Source organism: Carassius gibelio, chromosome B2 (assembly GCF_023724105.1).
Source record: "Carassius gibelio isolate Cgi1373 ecotype wild population from Czech Republic chromosome B2, carGib1.2-hapl.c, whole genome shotgun sequence".
NCBI classification, from domain to species: domain Eukaryota; kingdom Metazoa; phylum Chordata; class Actinopteri; order Cypriniformes; family Cyprinidae; genus Carassius; species Carassius gibelio.
In genome coordinates this window covers 14,284,654-14,304,359 of record NC_068397.1, presented here as the reverse complement: position 1 = coordinate 14,304,359, position 19,706 = coordinate 14,284,654, and the positions used below count along the sequence as shown (strand labels likewise).

The window sequence follows — 19,706 nt, the reverse complement described above, 5'->3', positions numbered from 1 at the left end:
CCTAAGATTATCAGCTATATACAGTATTTATATCGATCGCTTGAGTCATTTACCTCGGCTAGTGTGCCCCCGCGAGATATCAGTCTATTGCTCACATAGTCAATCATCCAATCCCCTTGCCTTAGGTTGTCACAGAATGGGTGGCCAAGATCATTTTTTGGTCGAATGTCTGCCATCACTGACAACATACCTGTGAGAATGAAATGACACAATCTTTTGCCAGTTATTATGATTTCTTAAAGACATCTGAAAAGTTTTTTAATTGCACAAAATACAAACCTAAATTGTTTTCTTTATGTGAAAAATGCAATGCATCTGTACCTTGCAGACCACAGTATTTGAGTGGCTTCCAGCCGGGGATGTCATAGCAGCCCCCTCCATCTTCTTTCTCCTCTGCATCACAGCGAAACAGGAGAATGTTCATATCAGCTAGAGTCATCTCAGACATAATCCTGGTTTGGAGAATAAACACAAAAAGGGTCTTCAGAACTCATAAGTGGAAATCTATATAAGAGATCAAGACTATAAGGCTGCTGAAGCTCTAAAAGGGATACTCCACCCAAAAATGAAAATTTTGTCATTAATCACTTACCCCCATGTCGTTCCAAACCCTTTAAAAGCTTAGTTCATCTTCAGTTTACACAATTTAAGATTTTTTGGATGAAAACCGGTAAGGTTTGTGATTGTCCAATCGAGCCATATTGGAGAATATCCACTGAACGCAAGCAGCTTACGTTCTTCTGTGTCATCCACGACTCAAGGATACATTCTCTATGTGCATTTACGCTTTGATTTTAACAAAAACAGCACATCTGTGCAGCGCTGCTGATACAGAAGAGCATAAGCTGTTTGTGTTCAGTGGATATTCTCCAAAATGGCGTTACGGTGGAGACGAATTGTTAAATGAAGTCGTTATTTTTCTTTTCTTTGCACACAAAAAGTATCCTCGTCACTTAATAAAGTTACGGTTAAACCACTGAAGGCAGATGGACTATTCTGACAGAGTCTTTCATACTTTTCTGGACCTTGACAGTTTAATTTACTAGGTAGTCAATGGGACAGACACAAACCCCCCTGTTTTCATCCAAAAAATCTTAAATTGTGTTCTGAAGACGAACTAAGCTTTTGACATGGGAGTAAGTGATTAATGACAAAATTTTCAGTTTGGGGCAAAGTATGCCTTTAAGCAAAAAATAAAAAAAGGATCAGGATGTCCATTAGCTTTTTTGGTGGAAACCTTGATTCATAATGGTGGAGAGTGTAAATGTGGATGAAATGAACTCACTGTGTCAGTGGACTCTTCAGTATGTCGGGTGTGTTTGAATCAGGCAGACTTCCTGCTTTATACAGTGGATTGAACTGAATGAGATGGTGCCTTAAGACACTGACCAGCTCCTGAGATTTGGGGTCCAGACTCACCCTGACAAAGAAAGACACTTCACCTTTTAAACTTATAAAACAAAACACTACTGTTCAAAATTTTGTGGTGAGATTTTTTTTAAAGAAATGTAGAATTTCAGTCAGAAAAGATGGATAAAATTGATCACAAGTGAAGGTAAAGGATTCATAATATTACAAAATTTTTCTATTTTAAAAGCCAAATGCTGCTTGAAGCTATGTGCTGCCCACAAGGCTATTGGCACAACATATTTCCCTATTTAGACAAAAATATTAAAGGGGTCATATGACAATGCTAAAAATTACATTATTTTGTGTATTTGGTGTAATGCAATGTGTTAACATGGTTTAAGGTGCCCCGCCTTTCTGAAACATGTTGATTTTTAAAAAGCTCATCATTCTGAAAAGCGAGGTGTGCTCTGATTGGCTAGCCATCCAGTGCGTTGTGATTGGCTAAATACCTCAAGCATGTGATGGAAATGTCACCCTGAAGTGGCAGAGGCGGAAACAATACTACAGTTAGAATAAAAGTTAAGCATTCTAGAGCTGTAATCAGGCCTTAAAAGTTAGGCCCGACAGGTTTAGGCCGGAGCCCGACAAGTACATTTTGATTGACAGCTTTTTTAAAGCCCAAACCCGTTTACAGCTCGACATTATTCAAATGTGCGCGCACACACAGCTCTTTTGCCTTTTGTCAAGAATGAGTCATTTATACATGTTTTAACATAATTTATTCGTAACTAACGTAGACTAGACCACTTGGAAGTTGGAATAAAGAAATAAAATAAGTCCTCTGTAATATAGTAACATCTCAGCACTCTAAATAAATTTAGCCTATAAATAGACCAACGCACCAATAAAAACGAGTCTTTTTTAACAAATTAAGATACATTTTAAATTAAGATTGGTATTTGGCAATAACAAAATTAAGATAAAGGCTCCGCCGGATTTGCTTCTTCACTAGCAGATGATATTCCATATTATGCATTTAAGACTCAATGAATATTTAGTTATCATTTGAAAAACCTTTTCTCACAGAGATTAGGCTAAGCAGACATGTTTTTAACCAGGAAAATGATTGAATGACTATAGATGTCTTCAGCACGTTCCTGCGCTCACTGATGGTGCGTCATTATTCACTCATTATTCTCATTATGAACATAGCTCAGACTTTGCTTTAGTTGCTGGTGCAACCAAAACGCAATCATCAGAGGCAAGCCTCCGTTTCACCTACTCAGCATTCATTTTTGCATCTTTCTCACGCTAATCGAAACACATTACATGACTGCTCGTTTACCTCGCAAACCGGAGCGCAAGCCTGAGCCCGACCCGAGCCTCGCGTAAGATGATAGAAATTAAGCCCGAACCCGACTGAACCCATCGGGTCCCATCAGGTTCGGGCAAATATCTTCAGCTCTAATGCATTCCATCCTTTCATAAACATTTGGGTGGTGTTATGCAAATCGTCGTGACGTAGTGAGGCAGTTTAGGAAGGCGTGGATGAGTATTAACTTTTATAAAGAATATCCCTTTGGGTTTGAGACTTTAGTCTTTGTAACTTTACAAATCTTACATGCATGAACAGCTTGAAAACTAGAAATCGCATCATATGACCCCTTTACGTAGGACAACTGTTTTCAACATTGTAAATAAGAAATATTTCTATAGCACTAGATCAAAATATTAAAATAAAATTTGGAAGAATCATGTTAAACTGAAGAGTGAAGACTAGAGTAATGACTTATGAAAATTCAGTTTTGCCGTCACAAGAATACATTATTTTTGTTATTTTAAGGTTGAACTGCAATAATATTTTACAAAAGTATTGTTTTTACTTTTTGGGACAAACAAGTACAGCCTTTGGGAGCATAAGTAATTACTTTTAAAAATATCCTACCAACCCCACTCTTTCAGTTGTTTGTTGTTGACCTCAAAGATTGCGTTTGCAATTAAAATCCATTTTAGCAAGACAACTATCCAATATCATTAAATGTCAATCCCCATGTAAAAATTTAAATTGTCCTCTTTAGCCTATTACTTGTTTAATTTCTGTATTGTCAGGACTATGCAGTTTAAGTTAATGTAGCAAACACATTTCAAGTTTTGATAGCATTTTTGTTTCTTTTTGTACAAATTTTAGAACAATGTTGCATCACGTCTTCATTGCAGAGTCTAGGTAAAATCCTACTTCACTTCAGGGACAGTAAATGCTTTTGGAGTCTAACCTGAAAGCAATAACACTTCCAGGCGTCAGCTGCTCAAACACGATCTCCTGCACATATTCACTGCGCCCTCGAGACGTCACCCCAGCCTGCCGCACCACCTTACTGTCCTTTAGCTGAGAAAAGACAGAGACGCAAACAAAGGAACTTCTGAGACCAAAAGATAAGACTGACTTGTGCAGTGTTGACAGTACAGGCAATCAAAAGGCCATGCAAGTCTGGGCGGCAGACATTTACAACCAGGCAGGAAAGGGGAGGTTTACCAGAACAAGTTGTTGAGATGAAACCAGAGCTCTATGAGGGATATGGTCTTTAAACTGCAGGGTAGGGGTTGAGCTTAGCTGTTTTGTGAATGAGTGTTCTCAGTGGAGGCCATTGTGTTGGCTTAGGACACTAATAATTAGAGCGGTCTCACAGTACTCAGGTTACCTGGATGTGCTCTTTAATCTCCACCGTGTAACCAGGCATGCCATTAATGCTCTTCTCATCTTTTTTGTAGGAGTCCGTCTGCCTCTCTACGGTACGCACCTCCAGCACCACCTCCTCTATCTTACCTGTGAGATTTCAGAACAAATTCAGGGTTTGGCTTCCAGGTAGGCATTAAGAAAGGACACAATATTGAGACAGAACAGAACCGCAATGAGGGCAAGCGAGAGAGGAAATCTCTTCCCATTAAACATAAAGAAGATTCAGCCTCTCTGATAAGTAGCACTGGATTTTTGACACACCTGGGATGCACATTGGTGGAACCTCGTCTGTGTAGCAATGGTGTTTGGGGTTCTTGAAAGCAGTGCGGCACACAGCCACCACTGACTGGTGCGTACTAGGACAATGTCGGGTGACCGCCACAATGTCCTCATCCACCTGGTCTACAAACACCTAAGAAAACACACAAAGACATATTGATAAGCTTTTGAAAGGTTATTATAGTTTTGCATATCACATTTATTTTTATTTTAACATCATAGTTTACCCAAAAATTACAATTCTCTCATTGGCATTATATCTCACCCTCATGTCGTTCCAAACTCCTAAGACATTCATTCATCTTCAGGAACACATTAAGATATTTTTGATGAAATCCAAGAGCTTTCTGACCCCGCATAGACAGCAATGCAACTACTACTGTATGTTCAAGGCCCGGAAACATAGTACCGTATTTTTCGGACTATAAGTCGAACCTGAGTATAAGTCACATCAGTCTAAAAATACGTGATGACGAGGAAAAAAACTTATATAAGTCACACCGGACTATAAGTCGCATTTATTTAGAACCAAGAACCAAGAGAAAACATTACCGTCTACAGCCGCGAGAGGGCGCTCTATGTTTTCAGTGGTAGACTACAGGAGCACTGAGCAGCATAGAGCGCCCTCTCGCGGCTGGAGACGGTAATGTTTCTCTTGGTTCATTTCTCTTGGTTCATGTCAAATTAATTTGGATAAATAAGTCGCACCTGACTATAAGTCGCAGGACCAGCCAAACTATGAAAAAAAGTGTGACTTATAGTCTGGAAAATACGGTAAGCATTTTTAAAATAGTCTATGTGACATCAGTGGTTCAACCTTAATTTTATGAGCTATGAGAATACGTTTTGTGTGCACATTTCTTCTCTTCCATGTCAGTCTTCGAAAAGCGTTCTTGAGAGTATCACAACGCATTTGTGTGATGCTGCTGACGCAGGAACTGGTGTCCTTGTTCATTGTCTGTATATTCTTTTTTTAATGAGTAAGACTGGGAAAAAATTCTCCTGTAGAAATCTTCATACATGTTTACAAAGACTGCTTTATGTACAGCGTTCAAACCTCTACATCAGAACACAGGCTCCTGCGTTAGCAGCATCCACACGCATGCGTCCTGATACTCTCCTGAATGTGTGTTGAAGAAAGACACCGAAGATAAGAAACTGTTGAATAAAGTCATTATTTTTGTTTTCTTTGTGCATGAAAAGTATTCTCCTAGCTTCATAAAATTAAAGATGAACCACTGATGACACATGGACTTTTTTAACAATGTCCTTATTACCTTTCTGGGCCTTGAATGTGTCAGTTGTGTTGCCATACATGCAGAATCAGAAAGCTCTCGGATTTAATCAAATATACCTTAATTTGTTTTCCAAACGTCATGAGGGCGAGCAAGTATTGACCGAATTGTAATTTTTTTTTGGCCGAACTATCCCTTTAATGCGATTTATAAACTCACTTCAAATCTTTCAAAATCATTTATAGTTTAAAATTGTATATATACTGTACTATTTAACATTATATGCCTAACAAATATGATACATAATATATAAATTGTTAAATACTATCTATAAATATTAACATTTATTTAGCTAATTAGTTAGTTCCAGCTGATTTAATTACCTAATTAAATTTGTTTATTTATTATAGTACAGCACATTTTCAGCTGTATTTTAATACTATTTACTTCTAATTCACCAGATGTGATGAATGAATGTTCCAAAGTGAAGTAAACTTCAATGGATTCCCCTGCAGGGAGTAGGGAGCAATGAACACTTTGTAGGGATCATATCAATCGGAACACAGTTCATGCACTTAGCTTTATACTAACGAGATTGTTATCTGAATCAGGACTGGGAGAACCAAGTTCATATGATAGTTCAGCATCTTTCATTATTATTAAATAAAATGTAATATTAATGTACTCTTAATTTCAGGCTTTTTTTTGAGCTTCTATTTAAAATGTAATATGTAAATGCATATGTAAACATATTATTTTAATGTGTTGGCAAAACCTGCTAGATGAACTTAAAAAAAATATTGGCAACGTTAATTGTGTCACATGCCACATCGCCATCTGCAGGTGTGATGCCTACAGAACTACTCCTACTCGTGTGCAAATAGCTCATTACACCAAAACTATTATGACTATTTTGGTTGTTTTTAACTTTGTTAATAGTTTTACTGTATATTTGTGTTTACTTGATTTTCATTAAGTTTTTAAATAATTAGGGTTTTATCTTCATTCTTATTTTTATACATTTACACACATATGTGTCCCATCTGCGGCCCTTCTGCCAAACCTGCACTGGTGCAGACTTCACAGTGGACTATTACTTTATAGTCATTGTGGCATAACTGTCAATGTAAACCTATAGGAGGAATGTAGACTGCATTTACCTGGTTGAAGCCTTTTGATGCCAGTTCCTGGTGTAGCCGGTTGAGGGCCAGCTTTCCGGCGATGATTCCTGACTGCAGGTTGACCTCATCAGGTGACAAAGGCTTAGTTTGAGGATTCCATTTGCTATAGAAGCGCTCCTCTGATACCACTGAGATCTGATGGCGGATACAAAAAAGTAGAACTTTTGAGATGTGCTCAAAAAATGTACTCAATCCATGTTTTGTGAGTGTGTGTGAAGTCAATCTCTTGCCTGGTGGGGTACTAACTCATCATAGCCTCTGGTGCTACCAGTGGCACAGCAGGCCATAGAAACAATAGCAGAGCTGGGCAATGAATCATATACAGAGCGGATCTACAACACAGAGCATCAAAATAAGAGCTCATTGAAATGGCTCCACTAACCCACTGTAATATGTGTTTGAAATGCTATACCTGAATAGGGCACTCATTATCATGTGTGACATCTAGAAACATGGCATGTGCAATACTGGGCACCAGAGGCCTGAGACTGGGCTGAAGGAAAGCCCCCACGGGTTCCCCTCCGTACCGGTACACCAGCCTACCCTCCTCATGACTGTCTCCAGCGCTCATCGCCTCTGCAAAAACACAAAGGATGGCACTACGCAAAATATGAACACTGAGTGTATTTAATATGTGCTACTTATTTCTCGCAAAAATGAAAACTTTATCAGTATTCATTCATTCATGTCAACGTAAACCTTCATTTTTCTAAATTCACTATTATATGTAAATGTGTAATACAGAAATGTGGACCAGATCAAATCGATTTTTTTAAAAGATCTACCTAAAAAAGTTATCTGTTATGAATTAGACATTGCCACCTCTCATGAACACGCCAAGGAGAGCTAGATGTCAAGATTTTCAATAAATGATTTCAAATCCGGCCCATTTTTAACGCCAATCTTTTGTTTGACATCATAAGACTTGGAATACAGTGTGCATGTCATATGGAATACTTTCTAATTTTTTGGTTAGTTTTAAGGTGCCACCATTTTTTAAGTTTGAAAGCTCCAATCCAGAAGAAAAATAAGTTATAAAGGTTTGGCACAACATGAGGTGAGTAAATGATGAAAAGCTAAAGAACACTGATCAAAATAATTTTGTGGTTAAGCTGTCAAGCTAGGTATAATCATAAATGGCAATTTTTGTACACTTACACTAGCAATCAAAAGTTTGGGTCATAAATATTTTTTTTTGATAGAAATGACTACTTATATTTAGCCTATTTTTTTAAGTAGCAGTAAATATATTAAGAACGTTACAAGAAACTTCTATTTTAAACTCTCTTCACCAAAGAATACTGAGATAAAAAAATAAAAAATAAAAATCACAAAATTATTAATCATTGATAAGAATAAGAAATTATTATTCAGCACCAAATCAGCAGAAAACGATTATTTCAAATATATTCCTCTTTCTACTGTCTTTTTTAACAAATAAATGGTAAGCATGAGAGATTTCTTTTAAAAACATCTTTCCGACCCCAAACTTTAGATTGGTGATGATGGAAGTGTAACAATTCAAAATATTTGATGGAGTTAGATTTCATGTCATACACAATGCAAGAGCAGGATTATTAGGAAGCCATACCTCTGATGAGTGAAGAGATTCCTAATCTAGTCACAAAGACATTATCCAGCTCCTCGCTGCCTGTGAAGAGCTCGGCCACCACGTACAGGTCAGGTCTGAGGGTGCGAGCAGCATCCAGCATGAACTGCAGCAAGCAGGGTTAGGGCACAGCCACGAGGAAACCAAACCACGGTTGTTAGTATGTCAGGTGGGGTATGAAATTGGGTTCAGAAAGGGAGAGAGTCATGCCTCAAATGAAGCCAAAATGAGAACACAGGTTTGAGAGTTTTTGGACATATTCAGGAGAGATAGTTCAGAGAAGAAATGACAGATGATGGAGTGCAAAAAGAAAGACAAAAAGATAAGACATTGTTAGTGCCATGCTGAAAGACAGTCCAATACCTCTGATAAGACTGGTTATTCCCAGCCGGTTAACAAACACATTGTCAATCAGCTCGCTGCCTGTAAAGAGCTCGGCTATCACATAGAGATTGGGCCTGACTGATCTGGCTGCTGCCAACATGGCCTGCAGAGTACAACATGAGTAAAGTGAGAGGGGTTGATGGCTCAAGTGTTTTGTTGGGAGATATTTATGTCAATTATAAACAGCTGCTACCGATTTAATAATCTCTACATTTCTGCTAAATGGACATTACTTTGACACAGTCACATCTGATAAAAAAATCTTAATTGTAATGTACAGTCATTCATTCAGCCATAAATCCTCTGCAGTGAATGGGTGCAGATTCAAATCTTTCATAACCCCCCCACCCCCTACAAAAAAGACCCATCATACTAAAATTGGAAATAGCACCAGTGGCATAGCATGACCCTTATACCATCACTGGTTTATCAATAAGCAAAGGATGGAGAATAAGCCACAACTTAATATTTTTTGTGTGAATTATACCCAGAGACGGAGCAATGGGTGGATGGGGAACAATCATTATCCAAAATGTACTAATCAAGAGAGTAAATAACGATCTTGTCATATAAAAGTGTGTCAAGAAAAAAAAAGAAAAAAAAAAAATCAATCCTTCCTGCCCGCCCCCTCACCCATGTCTAATATTCATCTTTACACATAGTTAATCTCAAACACGTTATTCATCTGTGATCTAGCCAAAAGTAATAATCCATATTTTGACATTGCCACAGTACCTCAGCCACATGAAGTGGAGTTGAATGGCAGTTGTCCAGACGCACTCCCACAAAGTGCTTGGCCGTAATCTCTGTATATTTCTGCATGTGGGCCCATAGGTAGGGGCAGTCCTCGGGCCCATTGCCATACCGCAGTTTAACACTGTCACCCCAGCAGATCAGCTCCCTCTTGATGTAGACATTGGACCCTAACCAGAAAGAAGTGAAAAAAAGCAACTTTGATTCACCTTACTGCCAAAAGGCTTGGCAAGTGTTGCCAATGATTAGGGTTTAGTAAGTGTGTTGATATCACCACCTTGTGTTTCCAATCAGAATGACATCACTGACCCCAAACATTTGAACAGTAATACATGTCCAAAGTTTCACATTCAGAAATGAGCTTTTGTCAGGGATGGTTGTATATTCTCGCCTTTTTCTATATATGTTTATGTGAATCAGAAAGGCAAAATGGTAAACCTGGCTCTGCAAAGTTCCTCAGTGGATCATCGCCCATGACCCAGCCATTATGGGCCAGGAAGTGACATGACTTTTCTGGTTGATTCATCAGCTCCAAATCCTGCTCCAAAGTTGCTTCCTCAAATGGGAAAGTGAAATATCTGCATAATGGTTTTGTATATCAGCACAAACAAACTTTATTACACAAAGAAATAGGATTCTAAAACTTCAACGGGGGCTGATGGAATTAACTGTTCTACCTAGTAACCAGGGGATGTTTCCTGGTGATGGGGCCCAACTTGGGTCCGTGGTCTGCCAGTCTTTCATAGCTTACAGTACCAGCAATGCAGTTAGTGGCCTGATGGTAAAGAAATGACATCATTGCATTGCTTTCCAAAGAAATCAGAGGGAAATGTATAAAAAGAGACTCACCTGCTCCTGATGGTGCTTAATTTCTTGATACTGTTCATTATTGACTTCCTCCAGTCTTCTCCTCAGCCAGTTACAACAATCTTCAATGGCACCAGGACTGCTCCTACAACAACATGAACCAATGTAGAATTCAACAACATAAAATCAATAGGCAGACTACAGTGAACACGTACTCAAACATGCATGCAGCAGCATACTGACCCATGGGGCACAAAGGTTTCTAGAGCAGAGTTCATGTCCACGGTGTTACCAAAACGTCCGAACTGAGGGTCCTGAATGATCTTCAGTTGCTGTTTGCCCTCAGTCTGGCTCCTATCAGATTTGGCTCCTGTGTAGACAATTTAAAACAAACCACTAAACACATTAACATTTTCATGTCTCTTAACCTAAGTGTCTGAGAACCTTCCAGGAACTCACCACTTTGGAGTAAAGCTCTGAACTCCTCCACCATCGGTTCCACTTTGACTTGGAAGAACTCCCACAGTTTAATCTTAGGAAACACATCCTGCCAGAGAACTCCACGAATGGCCTAGTGAAAACACATTACAGTTTGTTCTGATGGAAATAAGAACAGGTTATACTTGAAAATGAATTCTGTTTTAAAGCTTCCACAGCTAGTTATTGGCTCACATTGAGGTGTTCGGGATTCTGGATTAGGGCTGGAAGACCCCTGTCTTCATATTTGCCATCAGCTATAGCACAGGTGACGTGCCACAGGGCTCTATCCAGCACCCAGGCCGGCTTCAGATGGGGAGAGTTCACCAGGTTATAACCACACTCGGGATGTTTCTTAATCCATTTACTGTTAGCAGCTGAGAAAGACAGGAAAACACAGCGGTTATCATGTCATTGTCAACCAAATAAAACAAAAATGAACAAAGATGAAGAAACAGACATCACAAATGACTGAATATGTGATACAAAAAATGTATGGATCTTTCTTTGACTTTATTAAATTTAAGTTAAAGCTGATGTATTTTAAAAGCAATCTGCTGGTCTTTAAGAGACAGAATAAACAATGACTGGATATATTACAAGCTATACACAATGAGGTGAAAAAGTTTGAGACCACTAATGAAAGTGTCTATGTAGTATTTTCCTAATTTAATGCAACAATAATAATTTCATTAGCGACCTCAAGATCATGCAGAACCATAAATATTTAATTTATTTATTATTTACACCACAATTAAAAAGTTGATTCAGTAAGATTTTTTTTTTTTTTGAGTAAATGAATACTTTTATTCTGCAAGAATGCATAAAGAATTTTTTAATACTAAGATTTCTATTACAAATAAATGCTGTTCTTTGGAATTTTCTATTTATCAAAAAGCCCTGAAACAATGCATCATAACTTCCACAAAAATATTAGGCAGGACAAAGAAATTTTAATTTAGCATTAAATTGGAATATTATAATTATTTCTGAAGGATCATGTAACACTGGCTATGTTTACATGCACAATTTTTTGTTTCAATTGAACAACTTATGAATTAGAATGTAGTGTTTACATGAATGCTAAATAAAGTGATCGGGCTGTTGTGCACATTTATATGTCACAAGTTTCAATTCGGAATTGATTTCTTTTGGGGGGGGGGGGGGCAAGATTGTTTGAAGGAAGACGTGCTAACATCACTGCTGAAGAACTGCTACACTGCTACCTTCAATAAATTCTTCTCCCCACAATATATATATATATATATATATATATATATATATATATATATATTCAAGAATTGCCTTAAAACCCATTTCTTCCATCTTTATTTGACCCTCTAACTTTAACACTCACTATTCTAATTCTATTCTTAAAAAAAATCTAACTACCTTTCTAAACTTTTTGTATTCTATTTTCTTTTCATTTATTATGCAATTGTATATGTATGTATGTGTGTAAAGACCTCTAACACTAGCTTGCTCCATTCTTTTTTTATTCTAACAGTCTTTTTATTTATTATATTATCTAAAAGCCCATGCCAAGTGTACTATTTTAACCTAACTGATATAGTTAACCTAACTATATCATTGCTCTTTTTGCTGTTTTTTATTGCTTCCACTGTCCTCATTTGTAAGTCACGTTGGATAAAAGCTTCTGCTAAATTAATAAATGTAAATATATAAATGTAAATATACACTGGACTTTCCCTTGTTTAAATGCATGGCATTTGCACACAGCTTCAGATAAGGTATCATGCAGTCCTTGACTTTTAACTCTGCTGAGCTCTGGTAGAGGCAATGAACTATGAACTTTGCTTTCTATTAAGCCTGATTACTCCAACACATCCATGATCAATGTACAGAAACTCAAGGAAAAAGTTCAAGAGTTTAAGGAAAACTAAACTTGGGATGATCTTACAGTGACATCCATAGTGATGTTAAACAGAGACTGAAGAAGTTCTAAAATTAAGCACAGCAAGTTAATTCAAATTCTCCTGCAGTAGGTCATCCATAAACACACTCTTCTCTAAAGCTTCACAATCAGTTGGCACATCCGAATGAAAATGTTAAATGTTTTTCTTTGGAATTCTGTTCACATATCGGGACTCACTAGCAGCCTTATGTAACAGCTGATCTGCAGCATAGTACTATATCAGACATGCCAAATGTTGCACCAACAGCTCCTGTTCTCTGTAAATAAACTATTTTTAGAATTGTCAGTGCAGAGGCTTTTAGTGGGACCTTACAGGAGATTACAGTCAGTTTTGAACTGTGGTCTTTTCCATTGGAATAAGAGGACCCACTATAGCTGGACCCTGCAGACAGATAGTTGACATGCAATATAGGTACTTCTGGAAAATCCTGTGGGTGTGTTTAATCTTCTGTCAGAGAGTGAATATGCTTTCATTCAGCTCATCTCTCACGTGTTCCCCCATGTGTTTCTCATGGGTGCTTGTTTACATCAGAGAGCACAGCGGTGATGTGCATTTTGATCAGTTGATGGGAATAGTATTCTTAAAATGCATTCCAGATTCCGAATAATTTGTAAAATACAGTATAATTATTCATGGTATTTAGAAGTGCCCACGATAACAATATCATGCATATTCATTACCATGATATATGGAATTACCTAATACATTGTCTACTAAGATGTTTAGAAACTTTAAAAAATTAAAACACACACCCGTGTGATTGTAAACCACATCTGTGATGCAAAGCATATTCCACTCATTCTTCATTTTCTCCAACAGGTTGCCAACATCTGTCCAGGTGTAAGTTTGTCTGGGAGGGGAGAAGTCTGGGTTGAGCTCCAACTGATCAGCCAGAGAGTAACAAGAGCGAGACTCACCCAGCGTCTGCAGTGGTGTGAAGTGAATCATATTATAGCCTAAAAATATGCATATGAAAAAATGAAATCAGTTACTCTGAAACCGATTACTACCTGAATGATATAAAATGTTTCAGCTAATGTACCAATGTGATAAAACCACATAAATGCAATATATAGAAAACTGTTTACAGTAGTACTGTAAGTTAGCAATATAACTTAATAACATAAATGAATTATGAAGGCATTGCTCTTGTGAAACATTGTTCAGTTAGCTTAAGAGAATTCGAATCTATTTAGATTTCAACAATAAAAAATGCAAAGTAATGCATGATTTATATATTGTCATTATTCTGAAATGAAGAAATCTACGGTACTAATTTTTAACTAACTTCATCTCATGGAATTTCTCCATGCTTATTTGTTGGTTATTGATTAATGCATATAATCAAATAGATTGCTAAGTTAAGAATGTTAAAATGCAGTCAGTGTCATTTTTTTGGATAAACAATTGGGTAAAAGTGTAATTAATTTAATATCACCAGCTGTCTCCTTACCTGCCTCTTTGGCAACTCTTAGCCTGTCCAGCCACTCATCCAGGGGCCCGAGGCATTTGGACAGATATGTCTGGATACTGATGCAGTCTAGGGGCAAGACGTGATTGTCCTCCCCTACTCGGAGCACTGGGTCCACCACAATATACCCACCACCAGACTTCTCCTTATCTCTAAAGAGTAAAAATGAAATATATTTTGTACAGTTTAAACAAAATGTAGATGTAGAACTAATGAAAACCTTTTAATAAAAACGTTTAAACATCTAACTGACCCATGGCCAAAGTAATACTGGTAGGAGCCTGAAATCTTGAGGTCAAGGGTGCAGAACTTGTCTGAATCATCCTCTCTGCCAGTAGGGTTAATCCAGTCTAAGACGTGGAACTTGAGGCGCTCAAATCGCTCCCCTTCCATGGGGTAGTTGGTGTAAACGTGTATTTGTTTACCCTGAAGAGTGGGGCCCAGATGAAACTGGAGCTCAAAACCTGAGCAGAAACAAAACATAAGCTTTGCAACTCATATTTTGCCATTTTTGGGATACAATAAATACATAATAAATCAGTTAATATAAATAATGGTGGAATGTGTCTCAAAACATTTGATGACATACTGTATGTATTTATTAAACATGTTACATAACAGCAATATATATTTCCATCACATATCGGCAGAGCCGGATTATCCATAAGGGCACTTTGGGCCAGTGCTCAGGGGCACCAACCATTCACAACAACTAGGGGGGCACCACATGAAACAAGTTTTACAAATATTTTTCGTAATTTTTTTTATTATTAACTTGAAATTCTTAAAAGACCATACATAACTCGTTTATGAACACTAACTTAACAACAACAATAATAATAAATTATAAATTAAAAAAGATTACATGACCACTATCAGTACCCCCCTTCCGTCCCCAATCTGTCAGAGTTGAGTTGGTCCACAACAAGTACGCCGCGCAAATGTGTCATTTTTTTAACGGCTACAGAAAATGAATCAAAATGGACAGACGTCAATTGAGTGGTTTTGCAAAAAGAAAGTTAAGGAAAGACAATGACGCTAGACGTTTAGCTACAATACAAAATGTTCCAGGGATCTAAAGTTTTTTTTTTAAACGAGTGAATGTTTTTTTTTAAACATATGGTGGCACCAGTGAAATTAATATATAAACACTAGTACAGTAACAGTACCAGATGGCAAAACCATGGTAATTTATTCTGTACTGTCCAAATTCCATTATTTCCCATCATAGTATTGTACACAAATTAATTTGTATTGGCATGATACAACCCCCCCCCCCCCAAAAAAAAAAAAAAAAAACTAAACAACTAAAACTAAACAATGAAAGAACAGTTATCATTTAAAAAGTACTTCCTGTACTATTGTACTTGCACTAATTATTATAATATAATATTATAAATATAATTATCAAGGCAAAAGCCTATTCCATATGGCTCCCTTCCTTAATGCGCTGCAGAGTTTAGCTCCAACCCTGATCAAAGTCACCTGCCTTTGATTTTCGAATGATCCCAAAGACAATGATTGGCATTGATTAGCATGCTCAGGTGTGCTTGATTAGGGTTAGAGCTAAACTCTGCAGGAAAGTGGATCTCGAGGTCCAGATTTGAGGATCCCAGCCATATAGGCTACAACTGTCCTCCTCTCACAAATATTACATTTAGAACTTGCATAAAACAGGGACGCTTGTCTCTCAAAAGATCTGGAATTTAGATCTGGACACAAATTAGATGCCAACTATATTATTCAGCTCGTATGAAAGCAATAACTGTATCAGAGGAAGAGAATGCATATGATTTTGAACAAATAAAGTAAGCCAAATGATAACCTCCTCAAAAATACATCCATGGAATTAAAAGTGAAAAGTTCTTAACACAATGTATTTGCTTGAATGTTCCATTATGACATGATTACCTTTCTCATATGGATGAATGCAGTATAGTAACCTTTTCATATAGTCAGTGCCAAACTCTTCTGCTATATTTACTATTTATTAGTGCATGAATGAAAAGATATTAAGCCATAAAGTTGGCTTGTGAGAACACAACACCGTCTATAAATAACCACAAACGTTCAGCACGTTACACTGATTACTGGTCTTTATCACTCTACAATACACTTATATCTCAGGACGATGCAAAGCGGTAAACGTGAGCTGAAACTTGCCTTGTTCCAGACGGAAGAGGGTTCTTTCAAGTTTCTCCATGTCATTGAGCACCATCACTCTTATTTGCTTTGCTGTCATGTTTGCCATCCTTATTTTAGAACGTCCTTAATACACCGAAGAGCAGGAAATCAACAGGACCCCTTTCACTAAAAAGAGAACCAAAATATATGCAAATCATCACACTGTATTACTTAAAAGATGACAATTACATTTAACAGAAGCCCTACTGTAGCAACTGTTTGCTACCGTTTCCTGTACAAGGACAAATTATTGCAACATTTGACCGTCTGACAGAATGCGAGAGCCATATAACATGACATGAGTGACCATTACAACCCAAACTGACGGACATCTTTGCAGGAATAGGCTACATGAATATACCTCCGTCGGGAATTCTATCTGTACGGTAGTATCTAGCTCAGTGCACCATCACCGGACCATCTCTGGCAAGTTTTTAACAACGGCGCTCAAGCGCTCTCCGATTTGTGAACGAATCATTCGTTTGAGTCGGATCTTTTTAATCGGTTGAACTGGTTCACTGTATTTCGAAAACGAGTCGAGAACGGGTGAGTGAACAGATATATTAATTTGGTTGATGGGGATAAAAGTTAGGCTACTTTAATAGCAACTGCAGAAATGACTACACCCTATTTAATAAATGTGTCTCTCTTTTTTTTTTACCTAAATGCAAATTTTATTTAGCTTGTAAAAGTGTACATGGCTGTAAAACACTAATGAATATAAACAAACAAAATAAACGGCAATATGTCTATGTAAATTAGAAACATTTTCATATAAAGCGCAATGCTAAACCAAGGAGAAAAAAATAATCACCGAATCCTTTCTTATAAAACCGGTTCTTTGAAACAAACCGATCGAAAGAACCGTTTAGCTGAAACGAATCGGACTCCCATCACTACAGTAAACATACCTGCCATTTAAAGCCACGGCCAAAAAGTATCCTCTAACTCAGACTGGTCGAGGTTAAGAATCTAGCGGATAAATGGCATGCAATTCTATTTTAAATGAGTAATAAGGGCAGCTGTAACATTTGCAAAGCCAAGACAGTAGCATGCTTACTATTCTCTTCCGATGCACGACAGTCTGAAATCTAAATCGATACAAACATTTCTATCATTTTTGCATGACAATACAGTGTTAAAGAGCAGTGGGATTAAAAAAACACACCAGTATATTTTTCCTGTTCTCGGTTTAAGGTCGTTAATTCCTGTTGCTGGTGAAGGAGGCGTGTGCACGTATGTGTGCACGGCAGTAATTCTCTCCTTCCCTCTACCGTAAATACACAAGTATAAGACACATTGGCAAACTGGATTAAATGTTTTAGTCACGGTATATGTTTAAGCAAATAATTAGATGATTAAATAGAAAAAACAGTGTAGGCCAGTCAGGTGCTGACATTAATTTCACTTTATGAATAAACAAATAAGCATATACAATATGAAAAACAAACTAATCTCCAGTGATTTCCTCCAGATTTTGTCTCCATCTTGTGGTTGGTTGTAGGTCCTAAAATGTGACAATACCCGCCCATTCACGTTCAAACCATAAAATTATTATCTATCAGCATTACCTGAGCAGACTGATTGTTGACAAGGTAAGAGCAGTGCTTACTTCTTAGTCTCTAAAGCCTGCACTCACTTTTTCCAACATATTTATTTACACTCATACTATATATTGTCATTGGTATTGTCATGCAGTTTTGAGCTGAATATGTTACTAACTAATGTTTGTTGTTGTTTCATTAGGGAAAGTTAATGCAGAATGCAAAAATTAATGTCAAAACAAAAACTCATATATAAATAAAAATACACCCCGGCAATTTCTGTTGAATTAAAAAAAGAACAAAAACATTTCCAGAAATTACGAACAACTGTAAAATTTAGGGAAAAATCATGGAAATTTATTAGTCAATATATGTGTGAATCCTGAATGAATTTTAATAAGCAAGTGTACACTATAACATCAGGAAAAAAAAGGGCGTAATCTGACACGTGCTTTTCTTCTCTTAGCATATCTACAGATGAGGATCGCATTGCCTCTGCTAAAAATGTGGAATCTACAAACTATTCTGGCAATTCTTGGGACTTTGTGTTTGACCTCTATAAGTGCATACAAAAATGGAAAGGTGGAGAAATCTTGTGAAAGCATGATGCCAGAACATCACAGCCAACCCAACACTACTGGCAGCCCATACACACTGACGGTGGATGCCAGAAAATTCAGCCCAGGGGACAATATCAGAGGTAAAACCTATGAATTAACAAATCATTACAATTTTTTTTTTGCCAGTTTAAATGTGTTGAGTAATGTTGAACAATGACTGCTTCCTGGTTGCCTTTATTTATTACCCCTTTTAATGTCCATAGTCACTCTCTCCGGAAGCGAGCACTTTGAGGGCTTTCTAATTCAGGCTCGAGATGCTACAAACCCTGATGGACCAGCTATTGGCTCATTCACATTGGTAGATCCTGTGATTTCTCAGCGTTTGACATGCAACCGCATAGAGGTACATATAGTAAAGGCAACTTTCAATATAAATCCTGCAATATCCATTACAGTTTAAAATATTAGCACCAGTAAGAAGAATTTTATTCAGTAAGGATGCATAAAATTGATCAACAGTGAGAATAAAGACCTTTAAATTGTTACCAAAATGATATATACATATTTTCTTTAAAGTAAATTATATTCTTTTGAGCTTTCTATTCATCAAAGAATACTGAAGAAAAATGCATCAATGTTTCTGCAAAAATATTAAGCAGCACAATGGTTTTCAGCATCGATAATAATAAGAAATATTTCTAGAGCACAAAATCAGCATATTTGAAGTGATTTCTTAAGGATCATGTGACACTTAAAACTAGAGTAATGGCTGCAGAAAATTCAGCTTATTTATTTAATAAGTGTAAATTTGTTCTAATACAAGATTCACTGAACAGATCAGTTGTGGATTTTTGTCCTTGTGACAGAATGCACCTTTACATCTGATATATCTGTGGCATCCGAGAAGGCACTTAACCCACTTTTCTGTCCAAATCAAATAAGGCTGTCAATAAATTACAATTGAAATTATATTGAAATAGAAAATAGTTTATTTACATTATAATAATATTTTATTGTAGCTTTTATGAAATACATGAATCTTGGTGAGCAAAAGTGACTTTTTTGGTTGTGCATTTAAGCAATAACACATGAGCAAGGGTGCTTTTGTACTAAATATAATTTGCTTGTATAAATTACAACTGGCACAGATTATTTTGTTTACAAACTATTTTGTGAGAGAAATGTGCCTCAAGAGTTT

The 19,706-nt window shown here is 37.0% G+C and overlaps 2 protein-coding genes across 6 annotated transcripts in view; one reads left to right on the top strand and one right to left on the bottom strand.

Moving 5' to 3' along the window:
- agla (amylo-alpha-1, 6-glucosidase, 4-alpha-glucanotransferase a) overlaps positions 1-17,663 on the bottom strand; it is a 27,628-nt gene extending 9,965 nt beyond the window's left edge. The window contains exons 1-22 of one of the 4 annotated variants that reach the window (XM_052548247.1): positions 17,573-17,663; positions 16,384-16,530; positions 14,474-14,684; positions 14,203-14,372; positions 13,502-13,705; positions 11,008-11,189; positions 10,795-10,906; positions 10,579-10,705; positions 10,378-10,480; positions 10,206-10,303; positions 9,967-10,106; positions 9,511-9,698; positions 8,374-8,497; positions 7,195-7,358; positions 7,013-7,114; positions 6,762-6,917; positions 4,349-4,499; positions 4,050-4,174; positions 3,624-3,736; positions 1,286-1,420; positions 322-452; positions 54-190 (exon numbers count right to left, since the gene is read on the bottom strand). In XM_052548247.1, the coding sequence (XP_052404207.1) occupies positions 54-190; positions 322-452; positions 1,286-1,420; positions 3,624-3,736; positions 4,050-4,174; positions 4,349-4,499; positions 6,762-6,917; positions 7,013-7,114; positions 7,195-7,358; positions 8,374-8,497; positions 9,511-9,698; positions 9,967-10,106; positions 10,206-10,303; positions 10,378-10,480; positions 10,579-10,705; positions 10,795-10,906; positions 11,008-11,189; positions 13,502-13,705; positions 14,203-14,372; positions 14,474-14,684; positions 16,384-16,471 (2,961 nt within the window). In that variant the 5' untranslated portion in view covers positions 16,472-16,530; positions 17,573-17,663. Of the gene's footprint in view, positions 1-53; positions 191-321; positions 453-1,285; positions 1,421-3,623; positions 3,737-4,049; positions 4,175-4,348; positions 4,500-6,761; positions 6,918-7,012; positions 7,115-7,194; positions 7,359-8,373; positions 8,498-8,754; positions 8,879-9,510; positions 9,699-9,966; positions 10,107-10,205; positions 10,304-10,377; positions 10,481-10,578; positions 10,706-10,794; positions 10,907-11,007; positions 11,190-13,501; positions 13,706-14,202; positions 14,373-14,473; positions 14,685-16,383; positions 16,531-16,765; positions 16,874-17,572 lie in introns of those variants that run through there. The other 3 variants (XM_052548246.1, XM_052548245.1, XM_052548248.1) reach the window with 3 other exon arrangements.
- frrs1a (ferric-chelate reductase 1a) overlaps positions 16,810-19,706 on the top strand; it is an 8,366-nt gene continuing 5,469 nt past the window's right edge. Inside the window, exons 1-4 of one of the 2 annotated variants that reach the window (XM_052548254.1) lie at positions 16,815-16,950; positions 17,879-17,999; positions 18,415-18,648; positions 18,772-18,911. In XM_052548254.1, coding sequence (XP_052404214.1) covers positions 18,426-18,648; positions 18,772-18,911 — 363 coding nt within the window. In that variant the 5' untranslated portion in view covers positions 16,815-16,950; positions 17,879-17,999; positions 18,415-18,425. Of the gene's footprint in view, positions 16,951-17,878; positions 18,000-18,414; positions 18,649-18,771; positions 18,912-19,706 lie in introns of both variants that reach the window. The other variant, XM_052548253.1, reaches the window with a different exon arrangement.